At 48.1% G+C, this 22823-nt stretch overlaps 5 protein-coding genes across 5 annotated transcripts; 2 read left to right on the top strand and 3 right to left on the bottom strand.

The window, feature by feature from the left end:
* Positions 1 to 1268: 1268 nt before the first annotated feature.
* C922_03507 (dihydrolipoyl dehydrogenase) lies at positions 1269 to 2987 on the bottom strand (the record flags this gene model as incomplete). The annotated part of the gene is made up of 2 exons (XM_008819099.1): positions 1269 to 2736; positions 2917 to 2987. The coding sequence occupies 2 exons, from the start codon at positions 2985 to 2987 to the stop codon at positions 1269 to 1271; spliced, it is 1539 nt and encodes a 512-aa protein (XP_008817321.1).
* A 2336-nt stretch (positions 2988 to 5323) lies between these two features.
* C922_03506 (chaperonin CPN60, mitochondrial) lies at positions 5324 to 7935 on the top strand (the record flags this gene model as incomplete). The annotated part of the gene is made up of 2 exons (XM_008819098.1): positions 5324 to 6343; positions 6820 to 7935. 2 exons carry the CDS (start codon positions 5324 to 5326, stop codon positions 7933 to 7935), a joined length of 2136 nt encoding a protein of 711 aa, XP_008817320.1.
* Positions 7936 to 8964: 1029 nt separating this feature from the next.
* C922_03505 (phenylalanyl-tRNA synthetase alpha chain) lies at positions 8965 to 10869 on the top strand (the record flags this gene model as incomplete). Its single annotated transcript, XM_008819097.1, has 2 exons — positions 8965 to 10638; positions 10780 to 10869. 2 exons carry the CDS (start codon positions 8965 to 8967, stop codon positions 10867 to 10869), a joined length of 1764 nt encoding a protein of 587 aa, XP_008817319.1.
* Positions 10870 to 10971: 102 nt separating this feature from the next.
* On the bottom strand, positions 10972 to 14307 carry C922_03504 (hypothetical protein; the record flags this gene model as incomplete). The annotated part of the gene is made up of 1 exon (XM_008819096.1): positions 10972 to 14307. The coding sequence occupies one exon, from the start codon at positions 14305 to 14307 to the stop codon at positions 10972 to 10974; it is 3336 nt and encodes a 1111-aa protein (XP_008817318.1).
* A 1976-nt stretch (positions 14308 to 16283) lies between these two features.
* Positions 16284 to 22499, bottom strand: C922_03503 (hypothetical protein; the record flags this gene model as incomplete). Its single annotated transcript, XM_008819095.1, has 1 exon — positions 16284 to 22499. The coding sequence occupies one exon, from the start codon at positions 22497 to 22499 to the stop codon at positions 16284 to 16286; it is 6216 nt and encodes a 2071-aa protein (XP_008817317.1).
* Positions 22500 to 22823: the final 324 nt, after the last annotated feature.

Raw genomic sequence — 22823 nt, 5'->3', positions numbered from 1 at the left:
TTCATTGCCATGTTGGCGCTTCCGCGGGGTGTAACAACACGTGCGATGAGCTAGCTGCACCTGCGATGAGATGCCTACACATCCGATGAGCTGCCTACACATCCGATGAGCTGCCTACACATCCGATGAGCTGCCTACACATCCGATGAGCTGCCTACACATCCGATGATCTGACTGCACATCCGATGATCTCCCCGCACGTGCGCTTATCTGTGCATACGCTTTATGCGCCCCCCGGGCATGCTTAAAAAAAACAAAACAAATGCGCAACACTCGGGCACATCCTCGCTGGGTAACAGAACTGTCGCTCACTCTGGAACTAAAGTGACGAACGTCTGCGCAGCTGAGGGGTGGAGATACTACGTACCGGTGTTTGTGTGACACCACCCTTTTGGGGCGATTCATGCAGGGGGACAGGAAAGAAATGTTCTTCGTCGAATTCGGAATTCGCAGGGGGAATCCATTTAAAATGAAAGTGGAAACTACGCAGCTGGGGTGTGCTTCCGTTTCGTATCGCTGCAGCGTCGTTTTAAGTTTCGTGCGAAGTGATGTGCGTTGGGTGGATTCCCCTTCTGGGTAGCTTTTTTTTTTTTCTTTTTTTTTTTTTTTGTTACAAAATCACCTGACCGTTCATAATTTCCCGAATGGCTAGTTTTCGCTGCAACGGAGATTGCAATCTACATGGGGGAAACTGTTAATCGGATTTCTTCCTTCCCCCGTCTGGTTGGTCGTGTTGGCAATATCTCTTTTCGCGAATGGCCCAAGTGTCACATGTGTTTCACCCTATGGGGCGGAGCTTTCCGTTTCGTTTGTGCATACCGTGCCACGCTTGCGCGGACGCTTAGGAGCAGTTTTGCTGTGCGCATCGCAGTGGAGTGATTCAAATTTAGGAGCAGTTTTTTCGTACGCATGGCAGTGGAGTGGCTTTATGCTTCACAACAGGATGCACCTTTGGAGTGGCCCTTCCGCCTCGTCGACGAAAAAAAAAAAGCTGCCTTCGCGTCGGGTTAAGCTGTGCGGGCATTACTGCACACACGGGTAGGTACGGAGAAGTACGTACACACGACAAGGTACACACGACAAGGTACACACGACAAGGTACACCCACTGGTATGTATCCATTTGCACGTGATGGCGTCCCCGCCTCTGCAGCGTGCACGAACACGATTCGAGTGGCTCCCACGCTGGTTTGCCCCTAAGGCCAGGGCAGTGCACGCTTGGTTAGAAACGCTGCTGTATTCCCCCCCCCCTGTCCACGACAGAGCGAATCACATGTGGATGGCCTTGTCGAAGGACGCCAGAGCGACCTCCTTGATGACCTCGGAGAAGGTGGGGTGGGCATAAATAACCTTACTCAGACTTTTGGCGGTCCCTCCGCTGCCAACATAAATGGACAGAGGAAGAATTAAATCGCTAGCATTGTTTCCAACAATTTGAGAGCCCAGGATTTTGTTTGACCCATCTTCAACGAGTAGCTTAATCAGCCCATCAAAGTCATCAATGGTTCGAGACCTGCTGTTGGCAGCAAAGGGAAAGGTAACTCCCTTGAATGGGATGTTCCTTTGTTTGCACTGTTCTTCATTTAGACCTACGCTGGCTACCTCCGGGTGCGTATATATAACACTTGGTACGAGGTCGTAATTAATATGCGATTTTTTAGGCTTGTTTAATTTCAATTCGCTGAATAGGATATTGGCTAGGATGTATCCTTCTTCCTCTGCCTTGTGTGCAAGCATAGGCCCGTCAATCACATCCCCGATGGCTTTTATACTTGGATGGGATGTGACACTGAAGGAGGAATCTACTTGAAGTTTTTTATTTTTGCCCAATTCGATATCAACTTTGTCCAAATTCAGATTGTCAAAATTGGATCTCCTACCAACACAGACGAGAACCAGATCCGATTGGATCTTTTGTATCTCCTTTGTCTTGGTATTTTTTGTAAATAAAGTGGCTTCCTCATTTTCGACGTTTCCTCCCATTACGGAGGTATTAAAGACAAATTTGATTTTTATCTTTTCCAGCGTTTTTTGCAGCACTTTACTTACATCTGCATCTAGAAAAGAGCACAACCGGTTGTTATATTCAAATATGATAACATCTGAACCCATTTTGGCAAAAACAGAACCTATTTCTAATCCAATGACACCACCACCAATGATGGAAATTTTCTTCGGGATCTTTTTAAAGCTGAGAATGTCATCCGATGTTTGTATCACTTGGTGGTCATAGTGTAGGAGGTCCTGAACCGTCTCCGCCTCCTTCGCATTCTGATCATTGAGCCTTTTTAGTGGAATTTCGATCGGCTTGGACCCTGTAGCGATAACAATCCGTTCCGCCGTCACGAGTTTCTCCTTCCCTTGACAGTTTACCAATACGGTGTTCTCATTTACGATGCTTCCATGTCCTATGAGATGGTTCACTTTGTTCTTCTTATACAGGTACGTTATTCCGTCGGCTAAATTCTGCATGCATTTGTTCTTGTGCTTATGTATTGTCTCCACGTCGAGGTGTATATTATCTATGATGATACCACTTTCCTTGAACTTATTTTTTGCCTCGTAATAATTGTGTGCAATGTGCAGGAGGGACTTGGAGGGGATACATCCTCGGTTCAGGCAGGTGCCTCCTAGCTTAAGGTCTTCGTTCACGTTGAGCACATTGAGCTTATTCTGCGCACACCGGATGCTGCACACGTAGCCCCCAGGGCCGCCGCCTATCACTACCACGTCGTAACTGGGGGGGGGGGGAAGGAAGGGGGAAGTGGGAAGTAAGTGAGCCGGAAGAATGGGACATCCACAAAGGTACGCAAAACGACATTTAGAGGAGATAAAAAACACAATTCGACCTTGCGCCGATTCTGCGCCGATCTTTCGCGCGGGCGTCGCCCGCCCGTGGCGCGCCCAAGTGGGTTACTCCTTCTTTGATGAGAAGTGCCTCCGGCGTGGGAAAAGGACAACCCTCGTTCTGCTCACAACTGCATTCATTTTGGAATTCTAAGTTCTGAGAAGAAGACGGGGGAGGGATTAGACAAAAGTTTGCGATTAAAAACTGTCGTTACAGAATGTGGGTTACTTGGGCGTGTGCCCCAGAGTGGCGGCTGATTGGAAGGGAACACCCGCATACGTGCGACGTGGGCTCAAGGGGAACGAGCGCTCTGTTGCTATGCTTCGTTTGCAGCGCTTCCTTTGTGCTATGCTGTCTTTTGTTTTTCTTCCTTTGCTGTGCTCGGTTTTTTTTTATTTTCCGCTACGCCGCTCAACAGAAATCTGCGAGGTATGCACATGTGTGTAGCTGCGAAGTGGCGATGTGATACCTTCTTGGGGGATGCCCTGTCCACTGCTCTTCCTGCTGTGCAAACGGCAGGGGTATTAATTTTTGAGGCCTCACTGCGGGACGCGTGTGTATGGTGTATGTGGCATTCCGTATGTCGTATGCCCTAGGCCGTAGGGGGGTTGGCGGTCCGTCGTCAATTGTGTGTAAAGAGACGCGCAGCTCAGCTGTGCGTGAATCTGGGGGGCTCTTATCCCTTTAAAAGGAATCGCCTCCTTTGGGTGCCGCTGGAATTGGCGGCACGTACATAAGTACACATAAGAGCGTGCAAACAAAGCTTCGTCAACGGGTGTAGTCTCTATCCTTTTTCCGCGTTCACTTATTCGGGTCCGCCTGGTGGTTGGTCCGGTGGGGAATGAACGAAGCTGTCAGGATGTTCAGCAGTCAATCTGTGGAGCAGTCAAACTGTGAGGCAGTGAAGCTGTGACATGATCAATCTGCGGAGCAGCCAAACTGTCAGGCAGTAGCGCGGGGGAATAAACAACTTAACGGAGAATGGAGCGAAGGCACAGGGAAAAAAATCCGTGTAAACGAGCCGTACTTGTGCGTGAAAAAAAAAAAAAAAAAATACTATTGCGGGGACTACCAATCTGAGGAAAAGTCCCCACGGGGGGATATAACAGATCAGGGGCGTACTTTCATCTGGGGAGGCCAACCGGAAAACAAGAGAAGGATGCCCCCAGGGGATATTATCCGTTGTGCACTGGGTTGATGCCAAACGGAAAACAACTCCAGCATTATACGCACGTGGGAAAAGCACACAATTGGGGAGGGTTGTGCCCTGCTCGCCTGTGGCGGAAAAATGAAGGGCACCAGAGCGTGGCCAGGCCGCTCATACATGGGTGAGAGGCCAAACCGGGGAACCAGGAGCGAGGATCAAGATGAGGTAACATAAGAGGAAGCATCAAAGTGGAGCAGCCTCCAGCAGAGCATCAGGTTGGATTAGCCTATGGGAGGGTGCCAACACGGATTAACCTACGGGGGAGCGCCGACATGGTTTAACCTACGCGAGAGTCGTGGTCCCATAGGCAGCTGGGGTGTGCCGCAAAGCGCACGCGGGTGACGTCGCCCTGCTTCTTCCCGCGACGCCCTTGGGAGGCGATTCTCCCCGTATTCTATGAAGAAGCAGCAGGGGCAGTTTCAATAGAGAAAAAGTGACGTATTTTCTCACGTGTAGTTGGCCCTGCCCCCAACGGGTAGAAGAAGCGTTCCTTCGCAGGTGACACATTTGTGCACGTGTTTTCGTTTGCTCTTCCACTAGCCCTTGCATATGCCTGTTCCATTCGGAACTGCTCTCCTTTTTTTTTTTTTTCCTTTCCAAATGACACAACGCAGGTTATGCTTTTTTTTCCTGTGGCCCCCAGTACAAAGTAGTAACAAAAAAAAAAAAACCTGCGAACAAGTCTCCACAAGCGACTTCCCAACAACGGAGTTACGCCCCTCCCCACTCAGGAGAAAATAACCTCGCCGTTAGTCGAGGCACAACTGTGATTGGAGGTAGAAGTGCAATTCGAGTCACTCCACATTGACGTAACTGATCTGTTGAGGCTCCCCTCCCAGTTTGTGGGAGTAGCACAATATAGATATAAATCCGCCCAAGTGTATGCGCTCCTTTGGCCTTTTCTTCTTACACATGAGAGCGTGTCACCTAGGGAGTAGTCCCAAATAGTGACTGCGACTTCGCCTCGCTACACGTGGAAGAATATTGCACGTGAAAGGATACTCCACGTGAAAGGATACTCCACGTGAAAAGATACTCCACGTGCTTACACCTTTGTGGGTGTACGAGAAGGCAGGAGGGGGGAAGCACATTCTTCCCAGCTGTGCGCGGTTCACCTACACAGTTACAGCGGTGAGGAGGCATACCCAGTGAGGTGAAACAGCGTGCAAGTCTGACCTCATCCACGGAAACAAGTTGCCGGTGTCACCTCGTCCACCGAAACAGGTTAACGGCGTCATATCTTCCGCCCGTTATAAGCCGCTCCGCGAGATGAACGCGAGACACGCCGCTGTTTTCCTACTAGTGGCCCTGCTGGGCTGCCTGCTCCAGTGCGGGCAAAGCGTCAAACGGAAGAGGGGACTCTCCGGCAAGCGCAGGGGGCTCCTCAACAAGAGGCTCAAATATATTAACAGTAAGCTCATAAGCAGGAGGAAGGAAAATTACGTTAAAGTCAAAATGACTGAAAACAAAGTTAAGGGGAAGGATATCATATACGGAAACGAATGCCGAAATGAGTTGTTACAAGGCATCTTAACCGTCTCAGATGTAGTGAAGCTGACATTGGGTCCGAGAGGAAGAAACGTACTTCTTGAAAAAGAGTATGGAAGCCCCCTCATAATTAATGACGGTGTGACGATTGCAAAAAATATCTCATTAAAGGACAGGAAGAGAAATAATGGAGTCAAGTTAATGCAGGAGAGTACTAACATATCCAATGACAAAGCAGGAGATGGTACGAGTTCCACGGCTCTAATGACAGCTACCATCACAAAGAAAGGTATTGAGCAAGTCAACAGGAATCATAATCCCATTCCAATACAGAAAGGCATACAGATAGCTTCCAAAATGATCATCGAAAAGATTAAATCACTCTCCACTCCAATTAAAACGTATAAGGATATTCTAAACATCGCTACTATTGCTAGCAATAACGACACACACATGGGAAGCATCATTGCCAATGCTTACGATAAGCTGGGAAAAAATGCTGCGATCATTTTGGACGATAACGCTGATATTAATGATAAGCTAGAGTTCACAGAAGGGTACAATTTTGACAGAGGAATTATTAACCCCTATCTTCTGTACAATGAGAATAAAGATCACATTGAATATAACAACGTCTCTACGCTAATCACGGACCAGAATATCGACAACATTCAATCCATTTTGCCCATTCTGGAGATCTTCGCCAAGAACAAGCAGCCGCTCTGCATCATCGCCGACGACTTCAGCAACGAGGTGCTCCAGACGCTCATCATAAACAAGCTCAAGGGGGCCATCAAAGTGGTAAGCAGATAAGCGGATCAGCGGCTACACCGTTACGCTGACACGCGGCTACCCTGTTACCGGGTCATTTTTCTGTTCGCTTCCAGTCTTCGCTTCTACTCCCCGCTTAGATTGCGTAAAATGCCCCCCATCTTTTGCGCGCAAAAAAAGTGGTGACAGGAAAAAGCAGAGAGGGCACAGAAGTAGAGTAACCCCTAAGGCAGGGTTACTTCTATGGTACCGCCCTCCTACATAGGGGGAACCCCCGAGGCGGAGACCTTTCCGTGGCGCCGTCTTCTCACGAAGGGGTTCGCCGCGGGCGCGATGTGTTCCTGCGCTCCCCCATTCGTCCATTTGTCCATTCGTCCATTCGTGCGAGTGAAGGGAGTCCCGTATTGCTCTAAGCTGCATCCCGCTCAACCGCCTATCAATCTGCGTGAGAAAAAAGCCCGTAACATTAACACCGTCGCTAACAAAAACAACCCCCTTCTTTGCAGGTCCCAATAAGAGCGCCCTCCTTCGGAGACAGGCGAAAAGACTACCTCAAGGATCTCTGCATCGTGACAAACAGCAAGTACATAAGCGCGGACGTGGGGCTAGACCTGAATAACCTCCACAATAACATGAGCTCCTTCGATAATAACTACCTGACGCTGCTGGGAAGCGCAAACACACTCATTGTGAAAAAAGATAGAACGAGTCTAATCACCAAGGAGGAATACAAGAACCAGATTGACGACCGGATTAAGGTCTTAAAGAAAGAGTTTGAAGAAACCACATCTAAGTATGACAAAGAGAAGTTAAACGAGAGAATAGCTGCTTTATCAGGTGGTATTGCCAAAATATTAATCGGAGGAAATACCGAAACGGAACAGAAAGAGAGGAAATTCAAATACGAAGATGCAACCAATGCAGTGAAGAGCGCAATCGACATTGGATACGTCCCAGGAGGAGGAGTCACTTATCTCGAGATAATCAAATCTAACTTCCTAAACGAAATACACAAAAAAATTGAAGAAGAACTTCAAGACAAAGGAAGCCAGGAAGATAAAAAATACCTCGATCTAGTAGGAAATTTAGAATCCGAATTGGAGCTCCGAAAAATGGGAGCAAACATAGTAGTCAGCAGCTTAGATGTAATTACAAAACAGATAGCAGACAATGCAGGAGTGAATGGAGAAAATGTCGTCAAAATCATTTTAAACTCAAAAGACAAATATGGATTTGGATACGATGTGAATACAAACAAATTTGTCAATATGGTTGAGAACGGAATTATCGATAGCACCAATGTGATCATAAGTGTTATTAAAAATAGCTGTAGTATTGCCAGTATGGTTTTGACCACGGAGTGTATGATGGTGGATAGTGAGAAGAAGGACAAGGGAATCCTGGACTCAAGCATCAACTCGCCCAAGTACCTACAGAAGCATAGACGGGGTGGAGGATACAGGAGAAAACTGGACCATTTGGACGATGAGGAGGAGGATGAGGACGACCTCGATGATGAAGATGACGAGGAGGATGAAGATGACGAGGAGGAAGAGGACGAGGAGGAAGAGGACGACGAGGAGGAAGAGGATGAAGACGACGGGTACAACTACGATGAGTAGAGGAAGAGAATGAATAGGGAGACGATCAAGACGACGGGTGCAACCTCCACTACTGCGAAGCGAACTCACATGGTTGGCACAGCGGACAGATCGAACAAATTAGCCGAACGGACGTGAACGCGGCACCTTTGCCTCCCCCGCACGTCCACGGGCTGCTCCTCTTCTCCCCCCCCCTAAGCCGCTTTACTCTCCCCTGTCAATTTTTTTTTTCTTTTTTTTTTTGACCTCTTTAATAAGACAACGTGTGTGCAGCCGCACGCACACGGGCAATTCTACTTGCACTTGCATGGCGTGCCGCTTGTGCCCTGTTTATTTTTTAATATAATTAATCAATCTTGCATTAGCCCATGCGTTTAATTGTTCACTCGAGCACGTTGTATAAGAGCGCGCTGGTTTATCCACCCCTTGGGCCATTTACCCCCTCGTTTATTTATCTCCTCACGCAATTTTCCTCCCCCCCTTCGCACATTCGGGGCGGTATGAATCTCAAAACGGGAAACTTCCACGGCGAATTTGAGCCTTCCAAAACTTGGTGTTTTTAATTCACTTTTCTCGACTTGAGTGGCGCAGCGGAGCGAATGCGTGCAGAACCATGCTATATCGACTGTCAAAACAGCAGCATATTTTACCCATACGGAGATGGTATATCGCACATCGCCTCTCGCGCGTCACTTGTCCAGTATGACCTGCTGCCAGGCTGCGGCACCCAAGGCTATGCCCCTTTTGTGTGCCCTCTTACCGCCAACTGCAGAACGACGCAAGGGAGCAAGTCACCGCATTTTTGTATGAAAGGTTCAGGCAAAATTGGGAAAAAAAAAAAAATAGCCATTTTGTTGTAAAGCGCGAAATTGTGCTGACTATTCTACGGTCATTTTTTTTCTTTTTATTACCATTTTGAAATTTTGGGAGAATGCAGAATGGGGATGATATATGCCGAAGGAACGATGAAACTCCGCTGTTTGGTTCGATTTGCAGCTCCTTTCGTGGTTCCCTTCCCCACTGGCCTTTTCCTTCTTTACTACCTCTGAAATGCGCCTCTTGTTTGCTCTCCACACCTTAGTAGCCGCCTTTTTCACCCAACTTAGGCGCTGCTACAGCGGCGTTAACAACCCCCCTCACCCCTGCATAACTAACTTCACGCTGTCAAAACTGAGCAACAGTTACCACGTAAAGAATGACATAATCAATTATGGCAGATTTAAATATGTGTACAGTATTAAGAATCACCCCATTCACCATGTAACGACGAGGATCCTTGATCACCTCAAAAGGGAGTCTTCCTTCTGGGTCGTTTATAACAAGTGTCCCCTGTACCAAACGAATTCATGCTTTAATGATATTTTGATTAAGGACACGAATGATACCACGTCTGCGAGGAATAACTTTTACTTTTCGGACTCGCTTTTGTACCTCCCCCAGGCGACGTCTCTCTTTCCCCATGTCTGTCACTTGCTAAGGGGGGAACAAAAGGGGAGGCACATTCCACATTGTGGGGTGGGGCATACGACCGAGTGTTCCAACCCCCAATGGGGGGGGACACCAAATGGGGCCATTCGAAAAACTGCAGAGGGGAGCGAACAGACGGTAGAGAGACTCGAACGAACTGCAGATAGACGCGAACAGACTGCAGAGGGGGAACAAACTGCAGAGGGAAAGTCCCACAGCGGGACACCACACCTAGACAGAGGCACAGACAACTTCCTCATCATCTCAAACATTTTCAGAAAAGACAACATCGACAAATTGCACTTTACATTTTTTAACCAAATGGACATATATATAAAAATAAAAAACGAACTGGTAGGGAAAAAGAAACAGCTCATGTACTTTCTCTGTTCATTGCTGGACTCAATCTTTGCCAACACACACAAATGGAGAATAAAGAAAGACTCCTTTGATTTTACCAACCATTCGTTGCAAGCAGAAGTTTATTACAAGAACAAATGGGTTGAAATTTTGGGTTGTGGAATCTTAAAGAAGAAAATCCTCTTTCGAAAATGGAAGCAGTATGATATGGGTGATTACTTAGCCATAGGGTTAGGTTTAGATAGAATCGCCATGATAAAGTGGGAGGTCAAGAGAATACGGGACCTATATTTGTACATTACGAACACAGGAGGGAATACTTTATTGACAAAAAAAACGGAGACGGAGATGAGGCGGACAAAAGGCACGGCTGGAAATATGATTAGACATGGTGACATTCCAGGGGGTGACACAAATGGAGATGCATCGATTCAGACGAATAGACCAGCTGTTAGGGAAGCAGAACACATCGGTGAAGAAAACATCGGTGAAGAGAACATCGGTGAAGAGAACATCGGTGAAGAGAACATCGGTGATGAAAACATCGGTGATGAAAACATCTTAGTAGATTCCCCCAAGCTGGAGGGAACCCATTTGAGGAACGCATTACTGCATCTATTGTCGAGGAAAAGGGATCCAAATCGACCAAAGAGCGACTCATTTCTGTATTTTTTAAATTTATATAATGTACGGCACGAGGAAAGAGATGTGTCCTTTTATGTCAACTCGGAGTGGGACACGGATCTCTTCACAAAAAAGGTTCTTCATTTTGCATCCCTTCTGGGAGGTAGTGGTCTGCTCAGGCGGGTTCTACTTCTCGATGTCTTCATCCATGAGGGCTCCGGCAGGACCAGTTACACGTACAAGTTTCTCTACGCCGCGCCGGCGAGCATACGGGTAGGTCGCCGTAATTCAGTGCATCGCGGCGAAACGCGGCGTAACGTGGCATAATGTGGCATAACGCAGCACAACCCCGTACTGTAACCGTTCGTGATCCACACACAACCGCCTCCCTTTCTCCCCCTCCCCCCTCTGCAGGAGCAGCACACTTTTAGAGGCCTCGTGAAGGAGCTGCACGAGCGGTTGGTGCTCGAGATCGTTCGCACGTACAGCGTGACCATTCGATGATCTGCATGGGGTGGCGGATGGGTGGCAACTGGGTAGCCACGTGGCAAAGATGTTCCCTCCTTTGTTTGCCCAGCTTCCCACGCCCACTTTAATGCAAACCGGTCACGCCGCTTCCCTCACGCCGCTGACTTCCCTTATGTCGCCCCCTCCCCGCCGCACGAGGGGATACTTCGCAAAGTCCCAGAAGAAGAGAAACTGCTCGAGCCCTCCGAAAATCAAATACGTCCGCCGCTTGACGGAGGAGTAAAAAAATTTCATGCTCAGGATGCTGCCAACTTTGTTTAAGTGTTCGAATTGGTAGAAGCTGAGGAACTGAGCGACGAGGTGGGCTTCCTCACTTGTGCTGTTTGGGGTTCCGTTTGGGGTGTCATTTGCGGTTCCATTTGCGGTTCTATTTGCAGTTTCGTTTGCGGTGCCGTCTTCCATGCCGACCCGTTCGTTCTGCACCCCCCCCGTGCGCATCCTATACACAAGAATCTCCTTCCGCTTGGTAAAAACAGCCAGGTACGTCTCTTCCCCCACGCAGAGAAAATCGAAAAGAGCTATCTTAAACGTTTCTGCCGTGTCCACCTTCGTGAACTGTAAATTTTGACTTTGCTCATCCCCCCCTTGGACAAATTCAGGAAAGAGGGAAAGCGCATTCCGCAGGCACGTAAAATAAACAGACGTGTTGGAGTGAATAAAGAGGTACCCGTCGCGCAGGTAGAAGCGGACAATGCGATCATCTACATTTATGGTTCGCAAAGAGAACGTGAAATACTGGTCAAAGATAAAAAACATATTTTTTTCTGAGAAGATAAAAACGTAGCATACTTTTCGATAAATAGTCGATTTGAGTAAATTTTTTTTTCCACAAAATTGGGGCATTGCCTTTTTCAAATAATCCTTTAAGTCTGTCACTTGGCTGGTGAGGACGCTGTAAAGGAACAGCGTCTCTCCATTCAGCACTACCAGGTGTGTATCGTAAGGGCTGCTCTGTAGTAACTGTGCTATGTGTGTGTTGATCCGGGTATTGTCGTCCTTTCTTTTATTTTTCGCTCCTCTATTTTGCGTTATTCCCTCGAGGTTTGTGGCCAAAGGGGGAACGAGATACTCACCACAATGAGGGGTAACTCCTCCCCCTCTCCATTCATCTGTAAACTGATTAAGCGTGAGCGGATCCGCAGCGGTAAGGTCGGAACCTACCCCATCAAAATCGACCACCTCCAATTGCCTCCTTGTACTAAACCAACACAGAGAAAAGACATTCTGATTTTCTCGTATAGGCGGTACAAGGACACTTCTCCTTTGAGCGTCCACCAGGGAGAAAACACCAAACTGGAGTTTCTTGTTTACAAAGGCTACGAGTGGTAGGTTCGGGTGATTTATCAGATAGGTGCAGACGCTCATGCGATCGGAGTAGAACGGCTTTGTCAGGAACATGTTGCGGTTGTTGCTTCTGTCGGTGCTGCCGCTCCCCTTGTCCCCTTCATTTTTGACCTCCAAATTGTACACGTTTTCATTTCCAAGGGAAAAAATGACGTTGGATCGAAAACAAAGAATCTGATAGACCCACACAGAAAGGGTAAAAATTTTGTATACGTTTTTTTGCCTGGTCAGTTGGAAGAGGCAGAGGAACTTCTCCGCGTCGTAGACGTATGCGTAGTCTTCTCCATTCAGTGTGCACATGGCGAGATGGAAGATCCTCTTACATCGGGGGTCATATTTATGGGTGATCTGCTTCTGCTTCAAATTATATCTGTGGATGATCCCCTTATCCCCGCTGGTTATGTAGAGATCGTTGTCCCTTCCGAAGCAGACGCAGGTGTGGGTCTTCTGCTGCTTCGAGTTGTGTGGGTTGTTCCCGCTGTGCTGAACTTGACTGGCGCCCCGTTGAGTGGGGTGTCCTTTCGTGTTATCCACGTGTGCGGTGCTCGCTTCGGCGGGGTGTCCTCTCGTGTTATCCACTTGGGTGGCACTCCCTTGAGTGCCGCTCCCTTGGGTAGTGTCCACCTCTACACGGAGCAGCTCGCCTCCACGGGAGAGCTCCCCAATTCTGACGCACCTCTGCGTGGAGAAGGCAAAGTACACCTCGCCGTGGTCGTTAAGACAGGCACTGAGGGAGAAGATCACCTCATCGGCCACATTCACCAGAAGGAGAGGCTGATACAAAGGGAAATTAAAAACCAAGATGCAGTCCCTATACGCTAAAAAGATGTGCACATTGTTTCTCAACACAGTGGCTATACGGCTGTCACCTTTTGTGTTGAAGTAGGCCTTCACGTTGGTCTCTATGAGGTGTATTTTTTCCCCTTTTCTGAAATTTTTTTTTATTTTTACTTCCTTCTCCGGGATTAGGAAGTAAATGTTTCCTTCGCTGTCTCCATAGATCAGCACGTAGAACATCCGCCGCAGGATTTTGTCCATGCGGCACTGCCCGCACGGGGCTCTCTGATATACTTTTCCCCTTTCACCTGCTTCCTCTTCGTTTGGCTGATTATTTCCATCCCTGGCCCCGCTGAGCCAACCCTGCAGAACCTCGAAGCAGTACCTATTCTTGCGCCAAAGCTTCTGCCCCACTTGGTCTAGGTCTACAATCTTTATGCCCCCCTCGTAGACGTCTGTCCCCATCTTGTTGTAAAGACTGTTGTGCTCACTTATGTGAAGAAAGCTAAACTGCATTGCCGTCACTTGTATCCTTTCTCGTGTGATTAATCGAGATCTGTTTGTCACATAATCGAAGAAGTGTATTTCTTTCTTTTCGTTGTAGAGGAGGAGCTCTCGAGGGACCGTGTCCAGGGCGTTGCGCATGTCGCAGATGAGGAAGGGGCTTTCCGCCCGGAGGGGGGCTGACGATCCGATTTTTTCCCCCCCGTCTGGGCACTTCCTCCGTTTTGCCACCTGATGGGGTGCTTCATTATCCGCTTGAGGGGCCCCTCGCTTGGTTTCTCGCCGGGTCTCCCCCGTTTGGTGACCCTCCCTGCCCGAAGTAGCCAAAGATAAACAGAAAAAAAACGGATTCGTCGTCGTGCCAAAGAAGGGACCCAAACCCAGCACATACTCAATGTTCACATAAAAAACGCACGACACAACCTTCATGTCGCTAAACATACTTACACTCAAGACCTCATTTTTTACAACTCTCTTTACAATGACACTGTTTTTGTGCACTCCACAGGTTAGGAAATCAGCCACATGAACTCTAAATGGGGAGTTTTTTCCTTCCCCCGGGGAGGTATTCCCCAGATTTCCTGTCTCCACTACTTCTATCCCGCCCTCATCCCGGTCAAAGGTGAAATACGGAATGGGGGGACAAAACTGCCCATTGAACCAAAACAGGGAGGGGAAATATAAAATGTTCTTCAGATCGTTTTTTTTCTTTTTCCCTTTAAGAAGGAGGTCCTTCTTTTCCAGATGCAAGGCGTACCTCTGTAGATTTCTTTGCCTTTCGTCCAGCATGCTGCTGGCTTAGCGCATGGGGGCAAGGGGAAGCGAAGATGACGTGGCACAATAAGTGGCGAAAAAGCGTCATGTGCGTCTCCCTCCCACTTTGGAAGTTGTACAATGTACAGAGGGGATGATAAGCACGCCGGATGGGGAACACGCGGAGGGGGATTTATTTTTTTCTTCTTTATCGCCTTTTCCGCCTTTTTTTTTTTTTTTTTGCAATTTTTTCTGGGCGAGAAAAAATGCTCCACTTCGGCTGTCCCCCTTCCCGACGAGTGGAAGTTCGTTTGGCCAAACGGGTGACGAGCAACGTACGACTAGCAGAATTGTAGGGATGTAGGCAAAACGGGGATTTTTTTTTTCTTTTTCCAAGGGGAGAGTAAAATGAAGGAGGTAGGGCGATCCAGGGAGGTGTACGCACCGGCGTATTATTCGTATGTACATTGGAGAAGGCCTACAAAACGGCGCTGCAACGCATATGCGACCTGTGTAGTTCTGTGTGGCTTATGCGCTTTGTGTTGCCTACTCATGTGCACCGCTGCAGATCACCCCCGCGTGGCGGCGAATGCAATGGGGGCGGGGGACGAGAACGAACAAGAAAGATTGATGCTTCATCCTGCCCGCTGTCTCCATCACTTGGTTGCCACCGGAACGAAACAACTTCGCACTCTAGAAAAAAAAAAAAAAAGGGTACCCCTTTTTTGGAAAGTATCCTTCCCCTCCGCTGAAGAACCAAACACCTTTTGACAGCCTCGACTCCTAAGTTGCAGCTAATCGCAAAGCGTGTGGGTAGCTCCCCCAAGGAAAATTCCCCGCGGGGGGGAAGCTAAACTGAACGTTGGAAAAAAGGAGGGGACATGCCTGCACAATTGCATGTGTACGTGTACCCAGGTGGGCCCAATTCGAAAAAACACGATTGATCTGCGGAGCGCGGGCGAGGCCGAGGCAAAACGTATGCAAGAAGGAAAATTAGCGTAATCACGTCTAGGCATCCGCTGGGGCAAGGCAGTTCTTCCCCCCTGCATGCCAATTGGTGTCTTTCCAAAATGGCGGTGATGATACGGCGGTAGGTGTACTTACATCTCCTCCAACACAGCGACATTTTTTTTTCTTTTTTTTTTTAAATTTAACCAGTTTCCTTTTTTTCTTTAAGTTTAATTCAAAAAAAAAACCCACAGGTGTGTTTCGTGTATATACAATACAGGTGCATCTTGCGTAGAAGTAGAATGACACAGTCGCATGCAGGCGGGGGCACGAAAGATTAGACTGCCTCACAAATTCATGACTTCAAAAGAATGTGCAAAGAGGTATATGGAGGATGGGGGTGGAGGAGAGAGATCGGTCACACACCGCAATTTTGGGAATATCGATAATCTTGGAGCAGACCACGGCGGTGGTGCCATGTGCGTGCAAAAGGGTGAGACGCACATAAGGAGTGGGATGGGGCAATCATAAAAAAAATAAATAAATAGAAATAAACAAATAGACAAATAAACAAATAAATAAAAAAAGAAAAAAATAAATAAATAAAAAAATAAAGAAGTACACACATACATACTTATATACAACGGAATGAATAAGGGGACAATAAGACATCTCTCAAACTTCAAAAAGGAAAAAAAGAAGGGGAAAAAAAAAAGAAAAAAAAAGGAAAAAAAAAATTTCAAATGTCAACCTCGGCAGGGTAATCAATCAATCAACGTATCAAGATAAAAGTGTGTTGTCTTGTGTGGCTCATAATGTTCACACATGCGGACTAAACAAGTTTCGACTTTCGAATAGAAAAAAAAAGGGGGGGGGTAAGAAAAAAAAATATCAAAGGTACCACTAATATTTTCGTTGTTACTATTGTGTGACTCCGTTGCGTACACAAAACTGAGGTTATGCCAAAATGGCATTTGGCCATTGAAATGCAGAGAGAGAGTCCATGCTCCCCTCCCTTTCTCGTCAAAAATCCCTTTCTCTAAAAGGAGAGCCGTAGGGATAAATCAGAAGAAGTTGACGTAATTGTCCGAAAAACTCTGCTCGTTGTCGACACGTGGGGACTGAAAGGAGTAATTTAAAAAACCCTTATTTGCATCCTCCTCGCTCATTTTTAAATCGTATTCATCCACTTGGGAATCTTCACCCCCTGCTCCTCCTCTCAGTTTGTCTTCCTTCGTTAGCTCGCAAAAGTTTCCGTCGTCATACTTTCCAAAGGTTGTCTTCACTGTGATGCCATCAATGTACAATTTGGGGTTCATCGTATCTCGGTAAAGGGAAGAGCTCGTGTTCGCCATGCCGTTGTTGGCAACTGAGTTGGTCGTGGAGTTCCCAGATGAGTCGGCCAAGCCGTTTGCCGCAGAGGTGGCCATCCCATTGGCAGCCGATAGTACGATCCCGTCTGGTGGAGAGCTGACCATGCCATTCTCTGATGGCTCCATTACCCCACTGTAATTATTACTCAACGTGGTCTCCTCCAAATTTGGTGAGCTTCCATCATGCCCACTGTTTCCACTCCCGCTCAAATTCAAATTGCTCTTGTTGGCCGTGGTGGCAGTGGTAGTCGTGGCGGTGCTCTGAGCCAGCACTGCTCCTCCTACGCCCTCTCCGTCAGGAGTGCCATAATAGTTGTATACACCTTTGGAGTTCTCTTCACAGAAGTAGCTGCTAAAACCCTCGGACAGGATCATCCCAGCGCCATCATCGACATTCACTTCGCAGGCCCTTCCAACTTTATTGTTGTTACTTAGACTTCCATTCGGGTAGGCAAAGTCATTTTCGCACGGGTTCATTTCGTCGTTGAAGTTACCTGATTGACCCGCGTCCTGCGCTTCAATCGCGGCCGCAGCATCTGCATCTTGCGCCTCTCCCTCCTGTGCACCTTCCACCTCTGCGTCTCCCTCTCGCCCTTCCTCATCTTCCTCCAGGTTGATGCCGTATCTGGGCTCGTGATTCATGTCGTCAAAGGGGATCTTCTCGTAGTTGTCGTAGCTCTCAAACTTGTCGTAGTTGTCATGGTTATCAAATTGGTCATAGTTATCAAAGTGGTCGAATTTGTCGAATCTGTCGTAGTCGTCGAACCTGTCGTCGGCTTCAAACTTATCGAACCTGTCGTAGGCCTCAAACTTGTCGAACCTGTCGAAGTCACGCGCCTTGATGCTGCTGCTGCCGTTATAGCTGCCCACGCAGCTCCCCCCCAGGCAGTTCCCGACGCAGTTGTCTAAGCAGCTTCCTCCCATGCAGTTTCCCACGCACGTGGCGCTCGCGCTTAGTAGCCCTTCGCTCATGCAGCTGCCTATCCCGTTGAGCCGCTTCCCATTATTCGTGTGCCCATTATGCAGGTGGTGGAAGCCTTTGCAAACATTGCCACTATTGTGTTCAGTGGCATTGTGCACCGACATATGATCATTGTTCTTTTCGTCGAATTCCATGTCGATGTCGTTAATAAAGTCTATATTGATGAGATTCTTAAAATCTTCCTTCATGTCATCGTTTTGTGTGCTATACTTTTGGCTAGCCAAATCGGATCCGTATTTGTCTCTATGGCAGTTTCCGCTGCCGCTGTCGTTGCCACTTCTGTCTCCACTTACATTCTGTAACTTGAGAGACTCTCCGCCGTCGACTCTCCCGTGAGAGCAACCCATCAGCCCGTGGTTGTTGTTAACGATGCTGTTGCTACAACTGTTGCTGCAGCTATTGTTAATGTTGTTCTCCGAATACACGCTTCCTCCGCCAAAGCTACCGATGCCGCTTACCCCACCTCCTCCTCCTACTGCGCCCAGGCCCATGTAGCAATTTTTAAACCCACGCAATATATTTTTCTCCTTGTTGAGTGTCGGCCCGTCCAGAGGTGCACTGGTCGAGAAGTGATTCAAATTGGTGGTGTCGCTCTGCGTCCCCCTCGTCGAATTATTATTACTGTTGTTGTTACTATGCTGTGTGTTGTTCATCGTATTAAGGATAATGCTGCTGCTTCCATAATTGTGGCTTCCCAGGCCGCTGCTAGCAATGGCGCCTCCGTTTATTCCGCTCATTCCGTTCATCTTGTTCATCCCGTTCATCCCGTTTGCGTCATTCGACCCGTTGAATCCATTCACGTTGGCCGTACTTCCGCCGCTACTATTGAAGCCATACAGATGCTCATTAAGCGAGTTCACATTTCCCTTGGAGTTATTTGAGAAGGATGCGTAGTGAGTCTGCTTCTTTAAGGTGTAACCTCCATTGGTAAGATAATCCTTGTTTATGGCATGCATGCCGTTATTGTTGCTACTACTGCCACTACCGAGGTACTTGGAGCTGGAGAGAAAGGACCCCGGTCCTCCTCCTGCCCTAGCACCGCTACCCATTCCCATGCAACTACCCTTGTTGTTCACGTTCCTGGCGCCTTTCATAAGGTACAAATTTTTCGATGAGCTCCTAGACGTGTACATCGTGTTGTTATGGTTAATGGGGTAACTCGATTTTCCGCTTCCTCCCTTGTTGTTGAGGCATCCGCTGTGCATCGTTCCGGTGGAGCCGTGATTGAAGGTGTCGCTGTTGAGATGTGTTCCTAAGTGGGATACCATGTGATTTCCTAAGTGATTTCCCATGTGACTTCCTAAATGACTTCCCACGTGACTGCCGTAGTGCCCATTGACGCTGCCTCCCATGCCGCTAGCCCCATTCATGACTCCACTTCCCATGTGGGTGCCTGCTAGGAAGGTTCTTCCATCATCTCTGAGATTATTTCCGCCACTCCTTCCCGCCATATAAACTCCATGCAGCGCGTTGCCGCCACTGCCGCTAACCTTGCTGAGCATTCCGTTTGACATCATCACCGCGGTTGCAGCGGTGGTGGTGCTACTGGTGTTGTTGTGGCCCGAGAAGGGGTGGTGTGCATGCGCGCCGCTAGAAATGCCGCCATTCATTCGGCCGTTCATTCCGCTATTCATGCCGCTATTCATGCCGCCGTTCATGCCGCTGTTCAGGCCTCCATACGAAGCGGTACTCGCGGCGTTCACCCCTAAGGCCATGTTCCCGTTGTGCAGGTCGTCCAGGGCCGATCGACTTCCACCCACGCCATGCACAACCCCGGAGCTAAACTCAGCACCCATGGATCCAATAGCGCCCTTCATCTTGGAAATGCTCCTTCTCTGATCAGCGTTCTTTTTCAGGCTAACATGGGTGCTTCCATTGTGGTGGTGGCGGTGGTCCGTTACTACCACCCCTACCGCGGCTGCTGCAGTGGGAGGAGCACCAAGGGAAGTTGTCGCCGATGCAGCAGCGGAATGGCCTCCGGCATGACCTGCGGAGTGACCAGCGGAAGTAGGACCCGTGGTGGTCCCTCCGCCATTATTATGTACAATCATATGCCCATTAAACGCATCGTAGTGAAGATTCACTTTCTCCATCTTAGAATTGTTATTATTTCCATCCTCACAAAGATTATAATTGTCCTTAAATAAAAACAAGTCATTGTAATTTTTGTTCATCTTCTTCATTTTTTTAAACTCCGCCGCAGAGGATCTGGGAACAGCTCTTTCTATTCGAAGGTCCCTCACGGAAATGCTGCTTCTGAAAGGGATGTTAAAGAAGTTAAACATATCCTCCTTCCACTTATCAGGCGTGTTCTTGTAGGCCTTTAAAAATTTGTTCATACAGGCTAGCGTTTTAAACTTGATTTTGATATGAGATCCTTTTGGGGGGTGAAAATAAATGTTATCGATTTCTTCGTACCCCATTAGCTTCAGAATGTACAGCATCTGCTCCTTTGCCTCTATGTATTCGGCTAGCTTGTTTCTCTCTGCGGAGTTTTTTGGCAGCTCCAATGGGTACTGGCAGCGGGCGCTTTTGGGGACCCACGAAATGTATACCATCATGTCGCTGAAGTAGTCGTTCGTCACGCCGTTGCCTTGCGTGCTTTTTCCACTACGACTTTCGTTCCCGCTTCCATTCGCGCTGCCACTGCCCCCGTTTTCATACGGTGTCTTCTTGGGGAGGGCGCCTGCCTTATCGCTCGGTGTCACTACACTTCTGCCACCATTTTCGTTGCTCATAACTTTCTTCCTCACATTCCTATCACGCATCTTTCTGTCCACAACGGAGGTATCCGTTAGGCACGTGGACAGACTAACCTGCGTTTCGTTCATGTCTTTTCTGAAGTAGTTTGACGTTTTCTTGTTTAAGTTGAGTCGATTAATTTTACTCGTCCTGTTGCTGCCATTGCTTAAGGAGCTGAAGTTGGTTTTATTGGCCAATTCGTGGTGGTGGTGATGCAGATGCAGCTGATGATGCGGGCGTAGCTGCTGATGCGGGTACAGTTGCTGATGTGGGTGCAGCTGCTGATGTTGGTGCAACTGATGGTGAAGGTGGTTATGCTCATCGTCGTGGTTCTCACTCACTTCCTCTGTCTCCCGCTTGACGTCCATGTAATCCTTGTTCTCCACCAAATCGATTGGCATCTGGATGCTTACTCCGTTTACGCAGAGCATCGTGTCGCTTTGGCAGGGTTTGTCGCTATGCCAGGCCTTATCGCTGTGCCAAGCCTTACCGCTGTACAATCCCTGCATGCAGCCAGTGCTGCTTCCCGCAATATGCGCAGCACTGCCGACACCACCGTTACGCTCATTCGTCGTGATTAGGAAATGTAAAATCATATTCATACAGTTCAGTCTCTTCAAGAGGGAACTCATTTCATTTCCGCATTTAGCACCCTCCTCAATAATTAAACACATGGTAGAAAATGCCTCCTCCACAAAATGGATAATATGTTTTTGACAAAAGAGGAGGAAGAGCAAGCTGAGATTTCTGTTGTGAAGCAAATTCTCTTCCATCCCGTTGTGATCATAACAATCGTCATTCAATTTTTGCTCTAAGTATTGGTAAAAGGAGTTTTTTACTTGAGTGAGCATTCCCTTGTCGAGTTTCTGGGGGGGTGCTTTCTGGTTCTCCTCCGACGGCTGGCGGGATTGCTCATGAGACTGTTTATGAGACTGTTCACCCGATTGTTCACCTGATTGTTCACCTGATTGTTCACCCGATTGCTCAGCAGGCTGCTTCGCCAACTGTTCATCAGCCTTTTCCACCGACTGCTCACCGGACTGATCACCACCCTGTTCACTGTCACCACCCCAACTGAGCAGCACCGCTTTCACCTCGTGCTCGCAACCCTTAAGGTAGTCCGAAACAATGCTGTGATTCTCTTTAAACTTCTCCATCTCCCTTTTTAGGAGTTTTTTCATGTCTTTATTTTCTAAGTTGGCAGCCTCTAAACGGTCGAGGAGCGTGTGATACAGCTCGTCGTAAAGAAAGAACAGATCTCCGTTTAGCTCGTCATTGTACAGTTCTTCGTTTTTTTTTATTTGCTTAATTAGTTCCTGTATTTTGGCTAGTTCGCTATCGCAGAGACTTTTCATCAGGGGGTTCTCCTCATTGGGGTTTCCGCTTTCACCCTGTGAGATAACACCATCTGAGACTCCCCGATCGGAGGGGCCACTCTTCGTCACCTTGTTTCCACTCTCGTTGCTCGTATCACCATCTCCTTCCTTGGCGGAGTCCGAAGCGCCGGTTGGCTTCTCCTTGTCCTCTTCAACTCCGTTGCTATTCGCTTCCTTCGCGCTGTGACAAGAAACGGGTTCACTTGCTCCCTCGTCGATCTCATCTTGGGGGTTCCTTTGGTCGCAGGTTTCCTCCACCCCTTCGGCGGTCTCGGCGACCTGGGCGATTTGGGCGGCCTCGACAGTTTTGCCTGTCTCTCCAGTTTTGCCTGTCTCGCCAGTTTCTTCGCTACCGTGTTTTTGTTTCACCCCCTCCTCGGGCTCTTCCTCTACGCCGTTGTTACCACTGCCACTCTCACTCTTCACGAAGAGATCCGCTTCTCTCCCCTTCTGAGCATCACAATCGCGGCTCGCGTCGTCCGCTCCTTTTTTCATGTGTCCGTTCTGGTCGGTACCATTACACTCATTTGCCTCCTTCTCGTTACCACTTTTTTGCTCTTCTCCCACCTTCTGCTTAGCCTTTTTCAGGCTACTAAATCGATCTATCAAATTGAATAGGTAACCACCGGCACCTCCACTCGTCCCAGTCGCCGCGGTCGCTCCGGCGTTGTTGCAACTGCTGCTGTGGCTGCCTTTACCTCCCTTTCCACTTGCAGCTACATCATCATCGTTCGAATTCACTGAAGTCAAGTTCTTCGCGCCCTGATCATCTTCTCGGGCATTCAATTCCTCGGGGATTTCCTCCATGTTCGCCTGGTATTCACGTGAAAGGGTAGCAGCAGGGCAGGGGGGAGGGGGGGGTTTGAAGGTGGTGATAAAAAAAAATTGCTGACACGATGGTTAAGTTTTTTTTTTTTTTATTTATTATTTTTAATACTTAAGAGCGAAAACGTGTACACACTGTTGCGTAAAAATGTATTAAAAAAAATAATCATATGCAATTTGTGATCATGCAAAATGGAGGCTCGTTTCTCCACTTGGCTTTCAATTTCATGGCTCACAAGGAGCGTTGTGTGTAGTGGTGGAGGAATATCAAGCTGGCGCCAATTCAAAAAAAAAAAAAAAAATTCA

Source organism: Plasmodium inui, assembly GCF_000524495.1.
Source record: "Plasmodium inui San Antonio 1 unplaced genomic scaffold supercont1.15, whole genome shotgun sequence".
Classification (NCBI taxonomy): domain Eukaryota; phylum Apicomplexa; class Aconoidasida; order Haemosporida; family Plasmodiidae; genus Plasmodium; species Plasmodium inui.
Note: the sequence above shows the minus strand (reverse complement) of the source record. Positions and strands in the feature narration are given on the sequence as shown.